Source organism: Pezoporus wallicus, unplaced genomic scaffold (assembly GCF_028554395.1).
Source record: "Pezoporus wallicus isolate ANWC-B61680 ecotype Strahan unplaced genomic scaffold, APGP_CSIRO_Pwel_v1 contig_593, whole genome shotgun sequence".
NCBI classification, from domain to species: Eukaryota; Metazoa; Chordata; class Aves; order Psittaciformes; family Psittacidae; genus Pezoporus; species Pezoporus wallicus.
Genome location: NW_026642342.1, coordinates 22,804 through 43,130, shown reverse-complemented (window position 1 = coordinate 43,130; position 20,327 = coordinate 22,804). Strand labels below are relative to the sequence as shown.

The window sequence follows — 20,327 nt, the reverse complement described above, 5'->3', positions numbered from 1 at the left end:
GTGAGGTGTTGTATTCTCTTCCCTTGTTATTTCCTTTATCATTATTATCATTGGTGGTAGCAGTAGTGATTTGTGTTATACCTTAGTTACTAAACTGTTCTTATCTCAACCCGTGGGAGTTGCATTCTTTTGATTCTCCTCTCCGTCCCTCCGAGAGCAGGGGGAGGGCAAGAAAGGGGGGGGAGGTGAGTGAACGAGTTACCTGACTGGGTTTAAACCACGACATTACCTTATGCCAATTTGATGTTCTTTTAGGGCTCAACCAATTTGCTTAATCCAGCAAGAAGAGTTGTTATTTCTGCTGGGCTTGGATTACCTTGTGGATAGTTTTGATAAACTCCAGAGTCAGCACAAGGGAGGGGAAGAGACTGAAAGAAGCCAGGCTTGTCTTCCTGCAGAGGCAGTGAGCTAGCAGATCAGCTCAGGGCTGTACCTGGTGAGGGGTTGCTGGAGAGGAAAGTGTGTTGATTGCATGCAAAGGAAGTTTGATTTCTTTAGGCAACATACTGGCATTTAATTCTTACCAGTTTTTAGGCAAACTCCAGTTACATTTCAAGTGTATTTGTTCAACTTCTCCAAACTGTTTTTCTCCTTCCAAAGTATTTAATTCAGTTCTTTCCTTTGTATTGCTTTCTACCAACTGCTATTTTCTTCCCCCGACTATGTGTGTCTAATTGCTCTTTTCAAGTGGCTTATCCTATTGCCCCAGTACAGATTAAGCAAACAGAAAAATCATTAATCATTTAATATCCATCTGGTTAGAACTTCTGGCAGCATTTAAATGCAGGTAAATAGAAGCCTATCACCTGTAGCACGCTTTACATCTCGGGAAGCCTGAGTACATGTAGCATCAAAGGTGGACGCTTCTGTTTAGAACCTCATTGCTAAAGAGATCAGCAAAGAAAACAGCAGGCTAAGCCAGCCCCATTTCGAAAGCTTTCCAGAGCAGAGCTTAGTTAAGGCAAATGATATAGGAAAGCTTTTTGTTATTTCTGTTCTTTCTTTTAAGGAATCGAGGCCTTTAGAGTTCCATCCTATTGTTATTTACATCAGTGGGAGATGTTCCTTGCTAGAAGAGCTGTGAGGCACTCACTTTCTCTCTCCTTACAGCTGTAGATGAGCAGAATGCCCAGACCCAGGAGCAAGAAGGCTTCCTCCTTAGCCTCTCAGCCTCTGAAGAGGGCAGGGAGCTGAGGAATGAGGATAAGATCTCCTTGCAGTCCTCCCACAGCGGCAGCTATGGAGTGTCCAAAGGGAGGAGCCAGCAGAAAGGTACTGCTCTGGGACTGCCACCATGCGGATCTTGCCTGTGAATTGCAATTCTGTTAGTTGTAAAAAGTGAGGGAGGTGTTACATGTATCACCTTCCAAGTTCTGTTTTTTCTCTAATTTTTGAAAGATTGCCCTTCAGGTGCCAGGCCTTGCACATTTCTAGTCTCTAGCCTGTGCATAATAGACCCCACTTTTCACTACATCTCTGATGGCTGTTTTGTGAACTTAGCATATGGAGCCTAGGATTCAGAAATTTTCTTGCACCTTAGCCAATAATCTGGGTTCTCTTGGCTTTCAGTGCTTGGACAGGATTGGCCTTGAGATTTTTCATGTCATTTACTTGATGACATTTCCCTGTAAGCCTCTGACATCATTTGCAGATGACAAGAGACCAGAAGCCAATTTGCTTTAATAACTGTATTATGTGAGTAATTTATTAGAGCTCCCTGATCACTGCAGATTTATTTTGAACTTATCTGAGTATTGACTGGAAGCTAAATACTCTGTCTGTTGTACTGCTGGCACCAGCTTTTTCTCATCTCCATTTCTAATATTGAATGTGGCATTTTGGTACTTCTTGTCTGTGAGCTTTTCTTGCTGCACATGTGCCACATCTCTGCCTTCTAATGACTGATTCTGTCAGCTTTTTGTTTTGTGGTGGCTGCTGCAGTGTTTTGTTGTTGTGTGCTTCCTAACTCAGCCTTGCTGCTTGGGCTGTGCTGCTGTGTGCTGGTCTGAATCACAGTGTTATGTTTGTCTATAGCCATGTTTGTGTTGTGTTTTACAGCATCCAAGTCTCCTTGTGAAAGACTAATAAACAAAGGAAGTTTGTCACTGGGCAGCTCTGCATCTCTTCCTCCCCAGACAGGAAACCGAGACAACTTGCCAATGCTCAACACAAAAATTCTCTACCCAAGTAAGTGTAACACCCACCACTTCCCACTGAGGCAGCCAACTGGGGTACGAATGACAGCAGCACAGGCTTCAGTCTCCGCATGAAAGCGTGAAATTGACCTGCCTGATGTCCTTTTGTGCACGGTCAGATTAAAGAGAAATTCATTGCTGGATAACTTTCCACTAGGGCTGAAAACTGGAGACTTGGAAGGAGCTGTAGCTCTTTCCAGTTTGCAGCTGAGACCTAGACACAGATGTGCAGTGGCAGAGTTTAGGTGCCAATTACAAGGAGGTACTGAGCTCAGTAACCTTGAGAACACTGGTACAATGCTGCTGAGAGGTATCTGAAGAGTGGCAGCCACAGACTGAGAGGAGCAGTCCCTTCATGTGAAGGCTGAAGTCCCTGGAGGTGCACAGACCCATCAGAATTCAAACCTCCCACATCTTGTTTAGCAACTTCTCCCCATCACTGGTACTGTCCTTCTGCTTCTTCCCCCGTATTACTTGTTCAAATCGTTTCTTCTGGAGGAAGGTTGTTTCCTTTCTCTTTAACAAATCTACTGTCTCTGTGTCACCAGCTAATCATTTAAGAAACAGGAGGCAGTAATTATTGAGCAACTTGGAGAATAACTTGAGTCCTACTCTGTCTTTCCTCATTGAAGCAAGGATGTTGCATGTGTTACCCTGGAACAAAAAGGCTGATACAGTGAATACAATCCTATTTCCCATTTTCATGTGTCTGTTACAACTGTGCTGCTGGCCTTAGGTGATATCATGTCAATCAAAACCCCTGCAGGTGGCCTCAGAAACCCTTCTCCTTATTGAGAGAGCTAAGCCTTCTGTAGTGGAAGAAAGCGCTATTGCTATTTGCTTTCCACAGTGAACAACGGAGTTAATATGTTCTGCTCTGTTGTCTTGTCTCTGAGATGGAAGTTACCTGTTTTCTGCTTATTATTAATCATGCTCTTCCCTGTGGTCAATATTCCTACAGATATCCGAGCTGGTATGTCTGGTTCTTTGCCTGGGAGCTCTGTCATCAGCCGGTTGTTGATCCATGCTGATCCCTTTAACTCTGAGCCTGAAAACCTGTAAGTATGGCCAGGAGGCTGAAGGGGAAGAGTGGGTATTTCTAAATGGACCTCAGCAGAGCAGCAGATTAGTTTATAGAGCTAAATAATGGGCTGCAGCAGCCCAGAGTTACATGAATGAATTCATATGCTGAGTGCCCGTGAGAGTCAGTACATGCAATTATATACATGTGGTTATACGTTACGCATTTTTTAGGGTTTAGGAGAGAATGAGGTCTAGATCAGCCTTCTCTCTAGACTCAGAGATGAGTCTGGCTTCTAGTTAGTAAATAGGAGCCTGTGGGGAAATCACTACCCTTACAGCATGAAGGTCCAAGAAGGGTCATGGGCATGCAGTTATAGGGGAGGCAGGTCGGAAATACTGTGTGAAGACTTTCTCAGGCTCTTTCTGCTAAACTGTTTACCAGTAAAACCCCAGTGATACAGTGACTTTTAAATTTTTTTACATGGGGTTCAGTGCCCCTGAGACGAATGGCTGACACATTTGAGCTCATTTGTCAGGCTTTCTGTAGGTAACACCTAATATATATGTGTGTGTGCGTGTGTATGTATAGGCACAATTAGCATTGCTAATGTTTCATGACACCTTTTGCACAATGCAGTCACCAGCTCTTTGTAAATGAAGTGTAGGCTTCTGAGTTTCTGTGGCAAGAGGAGAATTCCTGTGCAAATCCTGGCAATGGAGCCTTACAGACAGAGGCTGCAGGACAGGAACCTCTGCTCATCAGTAGCTACTTCTATGGTATTCCTTGTGGATTTTAGGCATTTCCCCAGCAGTGCTTATCAGAGCGTGTTGGCATACAGTGTTCTTCTTCTTCACCTTTTTATGCAAAAGAATTATGAGGTGGCTAAAGGAGGTGTGTGAGCTGTATACCAAATGGTACATAGACTTACAAATGGGAGCTTTTGTTCTTTTGTTTTGCAGTGAATGTTACACAGAGAAGTGTGTCATGAATAATTATTTTGGAATTGGTCTGGATGCAAAGATTTCTTTGGACTTCAACAACAAACGTGACGAACACCCAGAGAAATGCAGGTGGGTTTGGCTTTGGCTGACCTTTGGGCACTGCCAAAAGTGACTGAAACCACTTTATGTGTGGTTTTGAAGCAGATTGTGTACAAGTGTGTTCAATTAGCTATATTCTGTGATTGTCATTCTTGTCTGCATAATCCTCCTTTAAGGCTTAAAATCATGAGGGAGGAGATAAGTTACTGATTTATTACTGATTCATTATGCTATTGTGGCTAGTATAAGATCTTTGAGTAGCTACATTGGTGTGGATATAGTGCATTGGTTCTGTTCATGATCTCACAGATTTTACTACTAGGCTTGCTGTTTAGCTGTGAAAGAAGCACATCTCAGTTCTAACTGCTGTGGAGGCTGATTTTGGCTTGATCCTAACTTAATATAAACCTCAGGTTTTGGCTTTTTTAATACCTGGAATGCTTTATGTGTGATTGATACATTTGCTATACTTGAACTGGTACAGCAAAATGCTGTTGATGTCCTGGTATATGAGATAATTAACAGGTTCTGTACCCAGGGAATCTGTGTGTCTTTCTGGTAGCGTGTGTTACTCGGTTATCCTCAGTTCCTATCATTAATTTAAAGGGGAGTAGTTTTCTATCACAAGCAATGACCATGTTGAATGCTTGACCCGTTTGGAAGCAAAGCACCTCTGTGTTTTAAGATGTAGGAAATAGCATTTCTTTGTGTTTTATTTTTCCTTCTAAGTGAAAAGGTAAATGCCTGTGCTAACTTTTCCTCTTTTAATTTGGCCCCTTAGAAGTCGTACTAAAAACATGATGTGGTACGGAGTACTGGGTACCAAGGAGCTCCTACACAGAACATATAAAAATCTGGAGCAGAAAGTCCTACTGGAGGTGAGGAATTAGCATTCTCTTCTGTTCCTAAAACTGGGATGCCCTTCAAACACTTGGACTTTGGCGTAGTGATTCTGTTTGCTGACATTAGGGTATTTCTTTCTTGCCTGCCTGATACAATGTACTTGCTGTATCTCACCCTGAGCTAGCTAAAAGTGGCTTCTTCTGATTCTGCAAGATAACTTGTATTCTCAGCCCATAAAGTGTCATTCTGCTGGAAAGTATTAGCTGTCCCCACTCAGTATTCAGCACAGGTAAGATTGTTACATGTGGTATCTTATGTGAATACATCATTTTAGATAGTAGGTGCAGTGTAAAGCGCTGAATGTAACTACTCTATAATGTGCACCAAACTAGAAAAGAAGTATTCTTGTATAGGCCATGTACAGCATAAAGAGGTAGCTTGTGGAAGAGACCCTTATCACAGCAGACTGCATAGGTGTTTCAGGACTTTCATTCCCCTTTCTTAAGGAATAAACCAAGAGACTTTGCCAAGCGTCTCATATGTGTCCTATTCCTGTTTGGCAAAAAGAAGCAACAGCATCTCTCTAAAATCCATGTCTGACAAAAGAGATGTGGTTCTTGAGACATGAGTGGATACATTCTACCCTGCTAAAGCAAGAGTAAACTGGAGAAAATCGAATTTATTACTAAGCTGTGCAGGCTCTTTTCTGTTCTTGGAGCGTGTGCTCTGGCAGGGGGGGCTATGTCCTGCTGTGTTGAGAGTAATGTTGCCTTCTTTTCTGTGCAGTGCGATGGGAGGCCAATCCCTTTGCCCAGTCTCCAGGGAATTGCCGTACTCAACATTCCCAGCTATGCAGGAGGCACCAACTTCTGGGGGGGAACCAAGGAAGATGATGTGAGTATTATCTAAGGCAGTACGGGAAATGTTTCTACTTACTGTTGCTTTTGAAGGGACAGCCCCTGAGAGTACTGCTTGGAAGAAGAGGGCAAGGGACCTGGGTGCACGTACTTTCTACGTGAAATGAGTAAGATACTGAAATCCAGTCTTCAGCAGCTTCACACCCAACAGGCTATAATGACTCAGAAAACAAACAAACAAAACCAGACCATTTGGACTTCCAGGAGGTGCTTTAGATTCACCTTGTCCTCAGACTGCCTGAGTGGTAAAGTCCCTTGAAGGGAAATGGAGTTAGATCCATTCAGAAACGTATATTTGAGATGAAAAAGTGCCTAATATCATAAGAATAATGATTGCTTTGTGGCCTACAGCCTTTGTGTTTGAATTATACTTTAGCTGTCACTGGAAGCCTAGTGACAGTATTGGGGCTCCTGTTTCTCTCACTGCAGATCTTTACCCTCTAGCCTCAGCTGTTAATTTTATACAGATTAAATAGTATGATTAAAAGCCAACCCCCAGATCTGCACAGAAAGGGGGTAAAGGTCTCCAACAGAGCTCTATATCAACTGAATTCTCTCTCTTTTTTATCTGGGTAGACATTTACAGCCCCCTCCTTTGATGACAAGATTTTGGAGGTGGTAGCAGTGTTTGGTAGCATGCAGATGGCAGTGTCACGGGTGATAAACCTACAGCATCATCGAATTGCACAGGTATCAATTGCTTTTGTTAGCTCTTGTCTCTCCCATAATCCATTTTGTGATATTTTTGCCAGTTTCAGTCAGTAAAGACCTCCTTTGTGCTGTCTCTGGTCCATGGAAAAAGCGTCTACCAGGGCTGAAAATGAGCATGTTCAGAGGCAATTTGGGCACATAATTGTTTGCTAGCACTCATTTGGTAGGAGTTAGACCTGCAACTCAAGTACAGATTAGTCCAGACACGCAGCAAATGGTCCCTGCTGCACAAGGGCAAGGCATACCCTGCCACTCAGGCACATGTGCCTCTAGTAGCACCAAAGATACAGTACCTGGGGAAGTGATTTGAAAGAAAGAGAATGTCTCATGCTTTTGGAAAACCACATTTTAGAGCTTCTCTGATTCAATCATTTACAGTGTCGGACAGTGAAGATAGTAATCCTTGGAGAAGAGGGAGTTCCTGTGCAAGTGGATGGAGAAGCCTGGATCCAGCCTCCAGGTTACATTTGGATTGTTCATAAGAACAGGGCACAAACCCTCACCCGAGACAGGGTAAGAGCAGCTTTGCATATACTGTGTAGTATAGACACGTTTCGATGGCATATACTCTCAGGGAGCATGGTGAGCTTATCTCTGTGAATCTAAGAAGTGTATTTTGCTACATCCCATAACGGTTTTTTTTTGAAAGAACATGGTTAAACTTACATTCTCCACTTGGGAAATCACAGAAGTTAGGTTGTTTATGCAAGCTTATTTTGCTTCCTTGTCTAGGTACCTTGGGACAGCATTTCTTAACACGCCTGCATGCTGTTTTTTCCACAGGATGCCTGCCTCACTGAGTACCATGGATTGTCTAGAGAAAACTGCTCATTGTTTTAATTTCTCATTATTGTTCAACATGTGGCTTATACCTCCTTGACCAAGTAAAGCACTGCCTTATGCCTTGTTCAGCAGCATGTGTCTGTCTCATGTCATAATTTTCAAATATATCTGATGAATACCAACACATAAGGAAGTGTCCTAGTTGGTTTACTGTATTCCTGAATGGTGTAAAGCTAAAAGAAAGGATAAAGGCCTTGCTGTGTCACAGACAGGCTTTATAGTTCCTCACAGCTCTGTATATGAACAGTTTGGTTGATAGCAGCTGTTAATACTTTCCAGCATAACACCTCTTTACCCAGCTTCCAGAACAAATCAAAGTCCTCTATAAAGGACCTGCTGCCTAACATGAAAAGAGAGATCAATGATGAGGAAAAAAGGAAAGCAGTCTGATACAGGCCTGAGGCACATTGCCTGGCAGGAAGTTACAAGTATGGTGGTATGAAAAGAAAGCAAAGGTGGGCGTACAGAGCCCCTGTTATGGTAGGTCAGGGCAATACCCAAGACGCTTTGAGCTGGAAAAGGACATTTTGATCATAGAATTACAGAATATTTTGGGTTGGAAGGGATCTTTAAATGTCAGTAAGTCCAACCTTCCTGCCATAAGCAGGGAAGTCCTGCTCAGAGCCCTGTCCAACCTGACCTTGAATGTTTCCAGGTTTGAGGCTTCTACATCTCTGGGCAACCTGTTCCAGTGCTTCACCACCCTCATTGTAAAAAATGCCTTCCTTGTATCTAGCCTGAATTTACCCTCTGTTAGTTTAAAACCACTGCTCCTTGTCCTATCACCCCTTGATGTAAATGTTGTGGGAGAGGATGAGACAGGAATAGTGCACACAGTCTTTCCTGGAGAGAGTTTCTGCAGCATCACATGGAGACTTGGAGGGGGAGTGGCTGAAGGAGATAGCAGAGAGGAGAGACAGGATTCCTGCAGGAAAGGTGGGAGGGAGAAAAGGAGAGTCAGACTACATGTGGGTATGATGGGAGAGGTGGAGTGAAGCACAAAGAGGTAGAGAGGACACGCAAGTCCTGTAGTGAGTGTGCTGTGTGTTAGGCCATCTGAAGACATGGCTATGATTGTGCCATCCCACTCCTCATTGCTTCCAAACCTAGTTTTGCAAGCATGGAGTTGCTGCTGAGGAAGAGATTCCAGTATTGCAGAGCAGCATTCAGTTTTTGGCTTGACTGTGGGCTTATCTTTATTTTTCCTGCCATCCTTGAGATCACCATTGCATATGTAAATATATATATATGCATATTCCAGCAATATTCCAGCAGGAATATCAGTAAGGGTGTAAGTGGGACAGGTCCTAGTTCTGATTTGAGCTGCTTCGCTCACCAGGGAGGCACAATTTACTTCTAGATAAAGAGGAGCCTTGAACATACTTAATTTCCAGCTCTGAGATGTCACAGTAATACTGTAGAGGTGATACAGCTACTCAAAGAAAAGGCTGCCACCAGTGGGGATTTGGTCGGTTTTGCTGGTCTGGCCCTTAGAATTGGCCTGCAATTTTGACTAGAACTGGCCTTAAGGAAAAGTTGAGCCAAGGCAAGCATGTGGCACGGAAAACTTCAGCCCAGACAGCTAGTTAGCAAAGTTATAAGTATCTGAATAACTGAGTCCTGCAATGAGAAGTGTCTATACCAGATCTACATGTTTTACAGGCATAGGCACAGCTATTGTTTTTTATAGGATATTTACAAGGTATCTTATAGTTTGCTTGCTGTGGTTTTAGGCATTTGAGAGTACCCTGAAGTCCTGGGAGGACAAACAGAAGTGTGAGTTGTCCCGACCCTCCTCTTTCTCTCTGCAACCAGAGATCATGTCCGAAGAAGAATCCACCCAGATCAACCAGTTTGGTCAAGCTGCAGGTGCTCTGATCCACAGGTGGGACTCAATTTGCTTTTGGTTAACAGAGCCCTCCTTTGGTGCCTGAAGTTTTTTCCTAGTCCCTTCTGGAGATATTTCTGTTCACTCTTCTGTAGTGCTGGTCCATGTCACTGCGCGTAGTAGCATCATTCATTGTGCACTGTCCCAGCTGCACAAGGACTGAAACTGAATACATTTCCTTTGGCCATTCTGGACAAAAGTTACTTTCATGAGCCAGCAGGAATCCTTTAATTGTGAAGGAGCCCATTATCTTTGAATATCAATGATTTTTATCAAGAATGAAACAAAGACTTCTCTAGGAGCTCAGATGATGAGTTCTTATAACCCCTGATGCTCAGCAAAGGCTTGTGGAGGAAGTCACTGTATGCTGATCTCCTCATCCTTTAGTTGGGCATTCAGCTCCTTGATCTGGGCATCTGAGAGAAAATTCCCAAAGACCCATCAGAGAAGTTTTAGTTAACCTGTATACGTGCAGCTGTTTTTCCCATCACTGTGGCCATACTAAAGCATCTAGGTCATTTTTCAAACTGATCCCAACCTGTGTGCAGAGTTGAATACACACCTGGAGCCGCTCATGTGAAATCTGCCTTGCTTTGCCTATGCGTGCTCACTACAGCAGGGGGAATTGCTCTGCTTTGCCAGAGGCTGTGCTCCTCCCATGCTTTCTCCCTGCTCTTGTCATTCAGATGGGTATTCAAAGGAGATACCCAGTCAGAAAAGAACTTCTGCTTTTAGCATATGCTGATGAAATCTGTAATTCTCTCTTTAGCATTCGGGAAATAGCCCAATCCTATCAGGACATGGAACAGGAGCTTGCCCATGCTGTCAATGCCAGCTCCAAGTCTATGGACAAGGTCTACGCTAAATCCAAGTCTACAGAGGTACTTCACTCACCTGGCATCTCCCATTTTGTCTTTGTTCCATAGCTCATTTTCCTTTCTGGTTGACCAAAAGTAGGACTTGCTTATCTAGGACTTTTTCCTTTTGACTGCTCAGACCTCTGCATTTCCAGGCTTAATTTGTGCACGAATTGCTTCCCTACAGGGTCTGAACTGCAGCCTTGTGGTAGAAATGGTGAATAATGTCAAAGCCCTGCATAATGAGACAGAGCTGCTGCTCTCAGGCAAGATGGCGCTGGTAAGAAGCACAAAGCAGAAGTAAAGCAGCCTCTCCCTTTCTCTGCTCTCCTACTGTTGCCTTGGCAAGCAAGTGGTCTTGATCTTCTTTGTCTTTGTAACAAGTCAGTTTAAATGTTACCATCCAGGAATTAGGGTGGTGTTGCTACATAGGCATGATGAGCAGTCAAACTGACTTGTGTGGAGTTTGGAGCGCAGAAAAGATTAAGATTGTTAACTTGGTAATGTCTAGGCAGAGTGCCTGCTGCGCATTTCCTTTTAAAAGGAGGAACTGATTTGTTAGCTAGGAATTTCAAGGCATGAGCCTGATTGTGCGTTGCACCATATGGCTTTTAACTTTGCTTTGCTTCCATTTCTGATCCAGCAATTAGATCCTCCACAGAAGGAGCAGCTCCAAGCAGCTCTGGCGGACATGGACCTCCAGCTGAGGAAACTGGCAGACATCCCTTGGCTGTGGCAGCTTATGGAGCCCTGTGATGAAGAGGTGAGGAGGACCAAGACTATATTTCCCTAGCTGTTCTCTTTTTCACTAGTTGGCTTTGAGTGTTTGACTTCCCGTGAATAATATGACTGATGTGAGAAAATCATTAAGAAGGAAATTTGACTCCCAAGGGCTAAAGAAAGTAATATCCTGCTAAGGTCCCTTGCCTGACATGGGATGAACTTTCCCTGTTTCCTTTCCTGTCTTGATCAGAATGAGTTTAGAAATATTTTTCCTCTTTTACAAGGTCAGGGAGCTGAGCCTGACAGTTCTTGGTCCATTCCAGTCAATGTATGACTCTGCCTGATTTTCCCTTTTTGCTCTTACAGAACCAGATGCTGGATTACTCTAAACGCAGCCGCAGTGGCAAATTCCGGCTGGTGACCAAGTTCAAAAAGGAGAAGAACAACAAAAATAAGGAGGCTCATAGTAGCATGGGATTGCCGGGTACCAAGTCTGTTTCTTCACTGTGTTTCTGCCACATCAGTATGGTCGCACCCCTAGCTGTTCTGTTTCCTCTCAAGTGCTCTTCTTCTGTTTTATGTGAATCTGCCTTTTCTTGAAAGTCTAGTCTGTCTTTCTCGTGTGGCAAAGCAGCTTTTTGCTCCATTCTGTCTAAATCTCCCAGTACAACACAAATATTCCTGAGCAGAAACAGGCGGTACCCTCTGAAGAATTCAGCCTATGTCCAGATATTTTTAGGGATATTTTAGGGGTATTTAGTGAAGTGAATTTGAGAATTTTGGCATTTTAGATACCAAAATGACTGTGGGGCCCAAGTCCGCACAACTCCAGTCTTTACACTGCTAATTCTCTGAATTCTTTGTGATAGTTAATGATGTTTTTCTTATTGATTCACCCTCAGGCTTTAATCAAATTTCATGTTTAATTGTCTGGGGATCAGCGTCACCACAGGTGCACCCTGACCTTGAATCCTACTGATCAGTAGATAAAAACTGCCTATTAATCAACAAAAAAGCTTTCTTTCCCATGGGGTTAGTTGATTTTTGGTTTATACTCTCCTTATGAAGACTTCCTTCTAAACTTCAGAAGTCCTACCTGTTCTGTGGGCTCCTGGGTACTGTCCTCTGCCACAGAGTTCTGGGTACAGTCTCCTGTTTGACAGGCTGGTGCTCATTTATTGTCTCCCAGAACCTGGGAACTTTATTCTCTCATTTAGAGGCTGTGCAAGAAAATGGAGGTCTGAACTCTTCCTCTCTGCCTCAAACAATGGGAGAGAGGTTGCCATTACATTTTCTGAGCACAAGTGCTTGTATGTAATAGTAAACTAATCTGTGCTGGATTCTTCATGACATATTTCATGAATCTGTTGTATCGTAAGCAAAGGAATGAACTTGCTTTCCTTAAACATGGTAAACTTTAAAACCATATCCAATCCCGTTAAAACAAACCTGCAATGTTTCTTGTGGCTTTACTGCAGCAAGCCTCTGCTTAAGAGAATGCCTCTTACCTTTCTCTGCCCTACCTCCTTTGATAGAGTAGATCGTGCTACCAGTCCTTGCCCTCCCCTTGGTTTGAGGCTGTGGTACTGCTTGCCCTCCTTTTCTGGCACTGAGTGCTGATGGTGTCCTCATCTCTCACTGTCTTCTGGGATTCTGGGTACTCAATGCACTCCTGCTTTTCCATCTCTGACAGTTCACCTCTGGGGAACGGAGGAGGTTGCGGCCTGGCTTGAGCATCTCAGTCTTTGTGAGTATAAGGATATCTTCATCCGGCATGACGTCCGGGGCTCTGAGCTCCTGCACCTCGAACGGAGGGACCTCAAGGTACTTTCATGATTGGCTCATGAGAAATAGCCAGCTGCATCTGCATGATCTTCTGTGCTGAATGTGCTTGGAAGTGGTCTGCCCGCTGTTCATTCCAGGTTCATTGCGGCCTCGTTTTGTTTTCTCACCATTTGAGGTCAGCTGATTTTTAATAGCAGGCAGGTAGAACAGCTACTTGAGGGACAGTATGTCAAATCCTATCACACCTTCCTGAAGATGTAATACAGTGCAGCACACAGTCTGTGTAGTTAGTGTTCCTGGGAGTCTCTGATTTTAATGGTGGACTGGAAAATTTCAACTTCGCTACTGTGCCATCTTTGCAGAACATGTTGTGATTGGGAAAATTTGGTTCTTGTGTTGCAGTGACTGGACAAACAGATCAGCACACTTCTTTGTGACAAGAACAAAAAATGGTTGTGGTTTTTGGTGGGGCTGCTAGATGGAGAGGATCTTTTTAAATAGTGCTCAGTAACCACACTGTGCAAGTTTTCATCTCTGAACCATGAGATACTTTCTCTACAGAGAAAAATTGAAAGTGGTGGTTCTTTGCGTGCGCAAAAGACTTATGTCACCACTCTGGTGACTTGCACATTGCAGAAAAATACTTTGTTGTAAAGTAGTGCATGGCATTTGCTGAATGTCCCTGGGGTCTTCATTTGTGATTTTGACTGTCTTCCCCTTCTGAGGTTTGCTGTAGCAAATCTGTGTAGTTGGTTCCTCTGCATGCCAGCCAGCTACAGCTTGTGTTTTGCTGCATGGTACCCAAGTGTTCATATGTTTATTTGATGTGACTGGTTGGTTCCTCCTGCATGTTTTGGCTCCTAGCTTAGGCCCTTGAGATCTGTATGCTCTTTTCTGTTCTCTTGCTTTGGTCTTAACAGTCAGAGCAATTTGCATTTCTGCAGTTGTTGCTCTGTGCCTGTTCTCTGTTTATTACCCTGTCATGCTCTGATAGTTCTTGACACTCAAATGGCTTGAGGTTCTATTTATAACCTTCAGGTTTGTAATCTTTCTGGTTGTTTTCCCCCTCTCTATAACTGCCTGACTAGGTTTGTAACCATTGCTTGGCCACCTGCAACTTCCCCCCTACCTTTCACCTAAGGTAAGGTTTTCTCTTTTCTTCCAGGACCTGGGTGTGACCAAAGTAGGTCACATGAAGAGGATACTGCATGGGATCAAGGAGCTGAGCCGGAGTATTCCTGCCAGCGAGGTTTAACCTCTGTTTTCACAGCTTGTGTCTACCATTCCCCCTAACTGCACAGCAGTCACCTCACAGAGGAGATGTGCTCACAACTGTCTCTACTGAACAGCCAAATTGTAGCTGTTCAGGGCTCATATCAACCAAGCATGGTGCTACCTTTTTTCCTGTGGGGTACGGCTGTATTCAGTCAAGAGGCAAATGATCTGCAGCCACTTAGAGCCTCCCGGAAGAGAATTCACTTGCTGTTTGAAGAACTGTGTCATCCAACATGGGAAGTTCTGGTTCCAGTGACAGTGCAGGACTCCTGAGAACTGCAACACAGCTACCTTTACTGGATAACTTCATCACAGTAGAATTATTCAGGGCAAAAGATATATTGGCCAGTCTTAGTTCAGGAGCATCTGACAGTCTTTTCAGACCCAAAACTTTTCCCCTGATCTGTGTCGCACCTGTATGGTTAAAGCATTTACGTGGGACAAAGCTTGTCCTTGTATCTTAATATTCACTTTTTAATGCATCTGTAGTTGCATGCGATTTGCATCAGAAGTTCAAAGCCAGTACAGACCTCTTGCTGATGAATACCCAGTGATTCTCACTCACTTATGCCTTGCAACAAACAATGCATGTGGTTCAAACAGCAGTTTGCACCACCTTCAGGAGTCTTCCGCTGGACCTGGCTCTCCTCTTCCAGCCAGTGGCAATGGTACAACCTTTAGGTGTTCAGGCATCACAAACAATTGTTTGTGAACAATTCCTGGCAGTAAGAAAAGATAAAATTGCAGAGAGCCAGAAGGTTACAGGAGATCAGCTGTGACATTCCACCATCTGAATTCATCTTCAGGAGACCACATGAAAGGGAGAGGAATGCTAACTAGCTGCTTGGGCTGTGGAGAAGTGTAGTGTAATGGAGTGAGATATGGAACAATTTGTCTTAGCGGAGGGAGCAGCATGACTGGCAATGTCCAGGAGCATCTTCCTGCCCATTTAGTGCTACCCTTGTGGCCATAAGCAGCAGAGCTGTTTCTTTACTTCAGCTTGTAGTACAGAAGACTATTTCTGTCACCAAAAAAAACCCTGATACGATTTCTCTATAGTACCTGCACCTTTTCACCTGTCTTCCCTTTAGTGGCTTTCCCATCTTGCTTCTCTCTCTTGCTGCCTTGCTTCTTCACTCCAAGATGGATACCAAAAGATAAGGGTGGTGCAGTCCTCCTGGGTTGTACCCCTGAGGGAGATACAGTGCGCTGTCAAACATCAGAGCTCCTGTAAGAGCACTGAGAGGAGGATTGTTACTGAGCAGATGAGCATCACAATGAAAATGGCAGTATGTTGGTAAATTGGCTTTGGTACCACCAGCAGTGGAGCATGAAAAAATTAGTGCCTCTGAATCAGAGTTCCTAGATGCTCTTCAAATTTCCACTGAACTGCCTGACCCCAGCTGAGTGACTGTTAAAACCTGAAAACCAGCATGCGTAGTTACATTGCCATGTTTATCACTGCAAAGGGAATTTGGGGACATTCAGTGCTCTATAGCTGGAGAGACAGCAGAAATTTTTAATTACTTTGTCATTTTGTATTTATTTATTTTTTTTATTATTACACAGTGGGACCTGTCTGGCTAAAGCTGCAGACAGAAAAATAGCCACATACGCAGTGGCATAAAAGATAATTTTTTAAGGACATCATTGTTCTTTGTTATTTTTAAGGATTTTATCTAACTTACATCAGCTCTCTGGTCTAAACAGTCAAGTGATCTCATGTGAAGACTTGGCAGCTTAAAAAGGTTACGGGCTGATTTCATGCTGTTCAAACTCCATTGCATTCTGAAGATTTCACCATGGACTATTCTGTCTCTATTTGTTTTTAACTAGTTGTCAGTCATCCGTGTCTCCTCTTAGCCTAGTGAGTGTCAGGGTTTGCTCATGAGAAGTTAACAGATGACTAAACATGCTTGATCCAGCTAGCAAAATTTCTGCTACAAATACTGTGGGGACTGATCAAGAAATGTGTTTAGCTCTCCCCTGAATTTGTCTCCTATCTATACATTGGCAATTGCCTTAATAGCCATATTTTTTCTTTATCAGTACAGGCCCCCTCACTGCGCTGAATTCCTGAGGTATCAGATAAGTAAGAGTTGTAGATGTACTGTACTTGCCCACTTGCTTGTTAAGGCACAGAGCAGAGTCTGCATGGAAATGAGGAGGAACCTACACTAAGGAGACCTGGTGACAGTAAGGTGCACCCCATTGCCTGACCCCAGGAGCATACATGGTTAGGACATTTGTGTGCCTGCCCAGGAGAGCGCAGCAGGGAGCACAGGGCAGGTGATAGCTCTGGAGAAGAGGTGAGATCTCTGTGTGTTCCTCTCTATGGTAAAGGAGCTGTTCTGACTGTCAACTTTCTCCAGGCAACCTCATGGTTAAAGATGCATAAGCAGTATGTGCTTGCCTCGCGTAATTCCTGGGGGATTAAATTCTTGCCTTGGTAGAAGCAGCTCCTCTCTGCTCAGAGTAATAGGGGAATCCAAAGAGGTTTTATATTCAGTCATGTTCCTTAATTCATGTCATATCTGTTGAGGCCGGATGGCCATTTGCCGTCTGCTATGAGAGATGATGCCTGCATAGGCCAATCGTCATTTATTTTACTTTTTGTGATCTGTTGTGTTTATGGGTTCAGATCTTATTTGTGTACACACACATTTTATCAAAGGGTTCATAGCCAGTATATTCCTGTCTGTTGCTTACCAGAGGTGGGGAGGGAGTTCTGCCTTCTTTTAAAATCTAAAAAATGGGGTTTGCATTTAACCTGGGTGCCTTTGCATATTTATTAAGATTTATAACAAACAAAAGGGTTGTAGCTCTATGTGTCTTGCAGTAATGCAGATTCCTGTTGCAGAGTTTTTGTGGTTAGATGAGGAGAGTTTGTCTCAAAACATCAGTGAGAGCTACCTGCAAAGTAGGGAACTAGGCTGAACTTCTGGCTACATTATTCCAAGTTCCTTTTAATGGCAACTGGTGATTTTCTGTGGGAGAGAAACTCAGGAAAGAAATAGGACAGTAAAAGATCTGCTGCTTTGCCAAAAAGGAGACTCTGCTGCAGTCTTGGGTAAACCACCAGTTTGAGGGAAGCTAGAAGTGGACATGTCACACGTATGTTTAGTCTCTTGAAAACTGCTCCTCATGTGAAAGCCATGTGGCACCTTCTGTTTATTATCCCTCACCCTTGGGAGTGATACTGGGGCAGTGTCTGCAAGTGAGCTGGGCATACAGTTTCTTTTGCTAGGAAAGAGGTTGTAGTACATTATCTCACATTCTGGCACTGCCCTGTATATGTAACTTTAATGGCAGATTCTGGGCAATAACGTACCCTGTGTTGTGATGTTTCAGTGAAATGGGATTGCATGCAATGGAGACTCAAGGGAGGTCTGGCCTGTGAAGCAGCTCTCAGCAGTGTCCTGCTCTGGGCTATGTTTGGGAGGGCTGGTTTTGCTTGTGGGATCTTAATGGTGAGAGCACACATACCCTGCTGCAGCAGGAGCCAGCTCTTCGCAGCAGAGGGGAGCTGTGCTGCTTGGCCCTGAGGTGCTGGCCTGGCTGGAGCCACACAAGCACCCAGGAGCTTCCATCTCTGCTGAGGCCTTCAGTGCCAGTCCCGGGAAATTTTCAAATCATACGGACAGCTTTGTTCATTGTTTTAGTATTATTTAAAACTGTGCATACTATCTATGTGATTAAAAAAAAAAAACAAACCTGTTTACACAAAACATTTTGTATCTTAAGATGTGTGTACTGTAAAAAGGAAAGGATGAAAAATGATGTTTTTCTACAACTGTCAGCAGTGACTGCATGTCTGTATCACCATCTACCAACCGTTGTTCCTCAGGGGTCTCCCCGCCGTTCCTGTGATCCTGTCAAAAGCATAGGGAAGCAAGTGAATCCCTGTACAGTCTTGGGAAGAAGGTTTTGTGCCTTAAGAATGGGACCTGCTTCCCTCCTATTTATTGTGTTAATTTATACAGTAATTACCATGGAAATGTCTCTTGTATTTTTTTGTACATAGTTTACTGTTGATTGTTGTAAATAAGTTTTTCTTGTATATTAAGTAAACATGTTTCTGAGCTTCCAGTAAAGATTCTGTTACTGATTTCATTGTGTGAGAGGGCTGCAATGCCCATCTGGTGAAAACCAGCTAATAAAAAATTGTTCTGTGATAAAATGGCTTTATCCTGAGTTGCATCAGAAGCTTAAAGCTGTTCCTTAGAAAGGAGTGAAATGGTAATTGTGATTGTTGTAACATTTCTTTGCATTGGTTTAATTGGCATGGAGTAGAAGACATCATGTAGTTTTATTTTTACTATCTGTGTATCTGCAGGCATCAAAAGAAGAGATGTTTTAAACATAGTGGTTCTACTGCTGCTCATCCTGATCATAGCTCCGCTGTCTGGAAACCAACAGGTAGATGGGGAGATACTCTCAGAAACCCAGCAGGGTGTTTGTTAGTTACCTCCACGTGCTTGCAGACCTCTCATGAGGTGGTGTGGTGGAACCATGTCTTCCTGGTCCGGGTGGTGCAGTTCCATGATGAGAGGGGAGCAGTCATTGCTCTGCTGCACTTGGGCTCCTGTGCCTTCAATTTTTTGCAGGCAATATGTATGGTAACTGGAATAAGCGAATGTAGGAGAAATTAATTTTCTCATGAAATGTAGAAATTGACTAAAATGACACCTGTAAATTCGAAACTAAAAGATTTAGAGATGTTTGGGTGGGCAGTTCATGGATTAGTTTGTGATGAGCTCTCTCTTCCATCTGTACAGACTGATGTGTTTGTAAGTTGCTGACAAGAAACTTTAGGCATTTTAATTTAAAACTTGAAGAAGCTTGTAAGAGTTACATAGTACTGTTGCAAAGTAAATGGAAGTAACTTATAATGTTTGTGAATATTTTCTATGTGAAAAAGACCTTTGTATTTTATAGTTAAACTAAAGCGTGTAGAGAATAGTTTATGTGACAGGAACATAAGAAACTGTAGTAATATTACATACCATTGCAAAATGAAAATGGTAAAATTGATCTTTAAAATGTTAAGTTACCTAGAGAAATAATAAAGAGGAAAAGAAAGTTATTGCATTTGTTCACACACACACCAGACTTGAGTATTAGGCTCTGCATTAAGTTTACTACAAAAAACATGCAAAGAAAGCAGCAGCAGAGACACAGAAGATACACTTACTCGTCTGATACCGGGAATTCATTTTGGTCTTTTACCTATTTATGTGGCAGAAACCAATAGCAAGAAACTTTTGGCCCTACTCAATGCACTCAGTGTATCATTACTGGGATGTCCAAACAACTGCTCAGGGCTGCCGTCCTCTTGGTTTGATTGGTAACTACTTAATGCATCTTGGTAGGGTGCAGTGGGTTAAAAGGGAGGTGTGCTGTAAACATCTTGAAGAACCAATGAGGGTTCTCTTAAACAATGCATTCTGCTGGTGTTCCCCTTGTCCTGATTGTTGAGTTGGTGGGGTTTATGTGTTTGGTTTTTTTAACATAGTGTAAAGCATCAGGATAGCTGAGGAGATCTGCTCCCACTGAATGGGCAGCACTGCAAACGAACATGTTGAGAAGCCCTGTCATTCCTCACCTGTAAAGCAGCTTCAGAGTCATGAGGTAAATTCCTCATTCCTATGGGCCTGGTTGGGATAAGTATCTGTGCATCCACCGGCTGGGCCTTGAGCAGCTTGAGATACTTAATTCTCATGCGGGAAGGATGAAAAGGTTTTCAGACCATGGAAAGTGATGTTTTATTCTAATAACACCTAAAAGATACACGTCAGTTCTGTAGCAGTTTCTGTCTGAAGAGTTCCAGCACTTGCTGGCTTACCAGTGACCTGGAAGTCTTTGTCTTCACAAGAAAGGAAGAAGTGGAGGAGTTTGCATGTGACCTAGAAGACCCACCACTTCTGTTGACTTCAGACTGCAGCCTCAGGTGGTGCAAGCAGATACCAACCAGGGAAGTAACAGGCTAGGAAGGACTGTCATGGGAGCAGGTGGGGCTCTGTCAAATTATTCTTGCTCCCAGGCTGCAGACTGGATTCACAGCAGCACTTCCCAGCAGCCTGCTGGGGATGTGCTCTGAGCTGCCTCCCCACACACAGGCTCTCCACAGAGAGGTGTTTTCTGCTGTCCTGGTAGTGTGTTCCTGTGATTATGTGTCAGCTATGCAAAACCTTGACCTTTTGTGTTTAAGCCTAAGGAGATTTAA

The 20,327-nt window shown here is 43.4% G+C and overlaps 1 protein-coding gene across 8 annotated transcripts in view; it reads left to right on the top strand.

Annotated features, from left to right (window-relative positions):
* The window catches only part of DGKD (diacylglycerol kinase delta), a 65,236-nt gene that overhangs the window by 43,408 nt on the left and 1,501 nt on the right, over nucleotides 1–20,327 (top strand). For 6 of the 8 annotated variants that reach the window (XM_057429266.1, XM_057429268.1, XM_057429267.1 and 3 more), the window contains 15 exons: nucleotides 1,111–1,272; nucleotides 2,059–2,187; nucleotides 3,157–3,253; nucleotides 4,179–4,289; nucleotides 5,041–5,137; nucleotides 5,889–5,996; nucleotides 6,596–6,709; nucleotides 7,109–7,243; nucleotides 9,307–9,458; nucleotides 10,231–10,342; nucleotides 10,506–10,598; nucleotides 10,962–11,081; nucleotides 11,408–11,525; nucleotides 12,735–12,865; nucleotides 13,992–17,542. In XM_057429266.1, coding sequence (XP_057285249.1) covers nucleotides 1,111–1,272; nucleotides 2,059–2,187; nucleotides 3,157–3,253; nucleotides 4,179–4,289; nucleotides 5,041–5,137; nucleotides 5,889–5,996; nucleotides 6,596–6,709; nucleotides 7,109–7,243; nucleotides 9,307–9,458; nucleotides 10,231–10,342; nucleotides 10,506–10,598; nucleotides 10,962–11,081; nucleotides 11,408–11,525; nucleotides 12,735–12,865; nucleotides 13,992–14,081 — 1,769 coding nt within the window. In that variant the 3' untranslated portion in view covers nucleotides 14,082–17,542. Of the gene's footprint in view, nucleotides 1–1,110; nucleotides 1,273–2,058; nucleotides 2,188–3,156; nucleotides 3,254–4,178; nucleotides 4,290–5,040; nucleotides 5,138–5,888; nucleotides 5,997–6,595; nucleotides 6,710–7,108; nucleotides 7,244–9,306; nucleotides 9,459–10,230; nucleotides 10,343–10,505; nucleotides 10,599–10,961; nucleotides 11,082–11,407; nucleotides 11,526–12,734; nucleotides 12,866–13,991; nucleotides 17,543–19,616; nucleotides 19,635–20,327 lie in introns of those variants that run through there. The other 2 variants (XR_008974899.1, XR_008974898.1) reach the window with 2 other exon arrangements.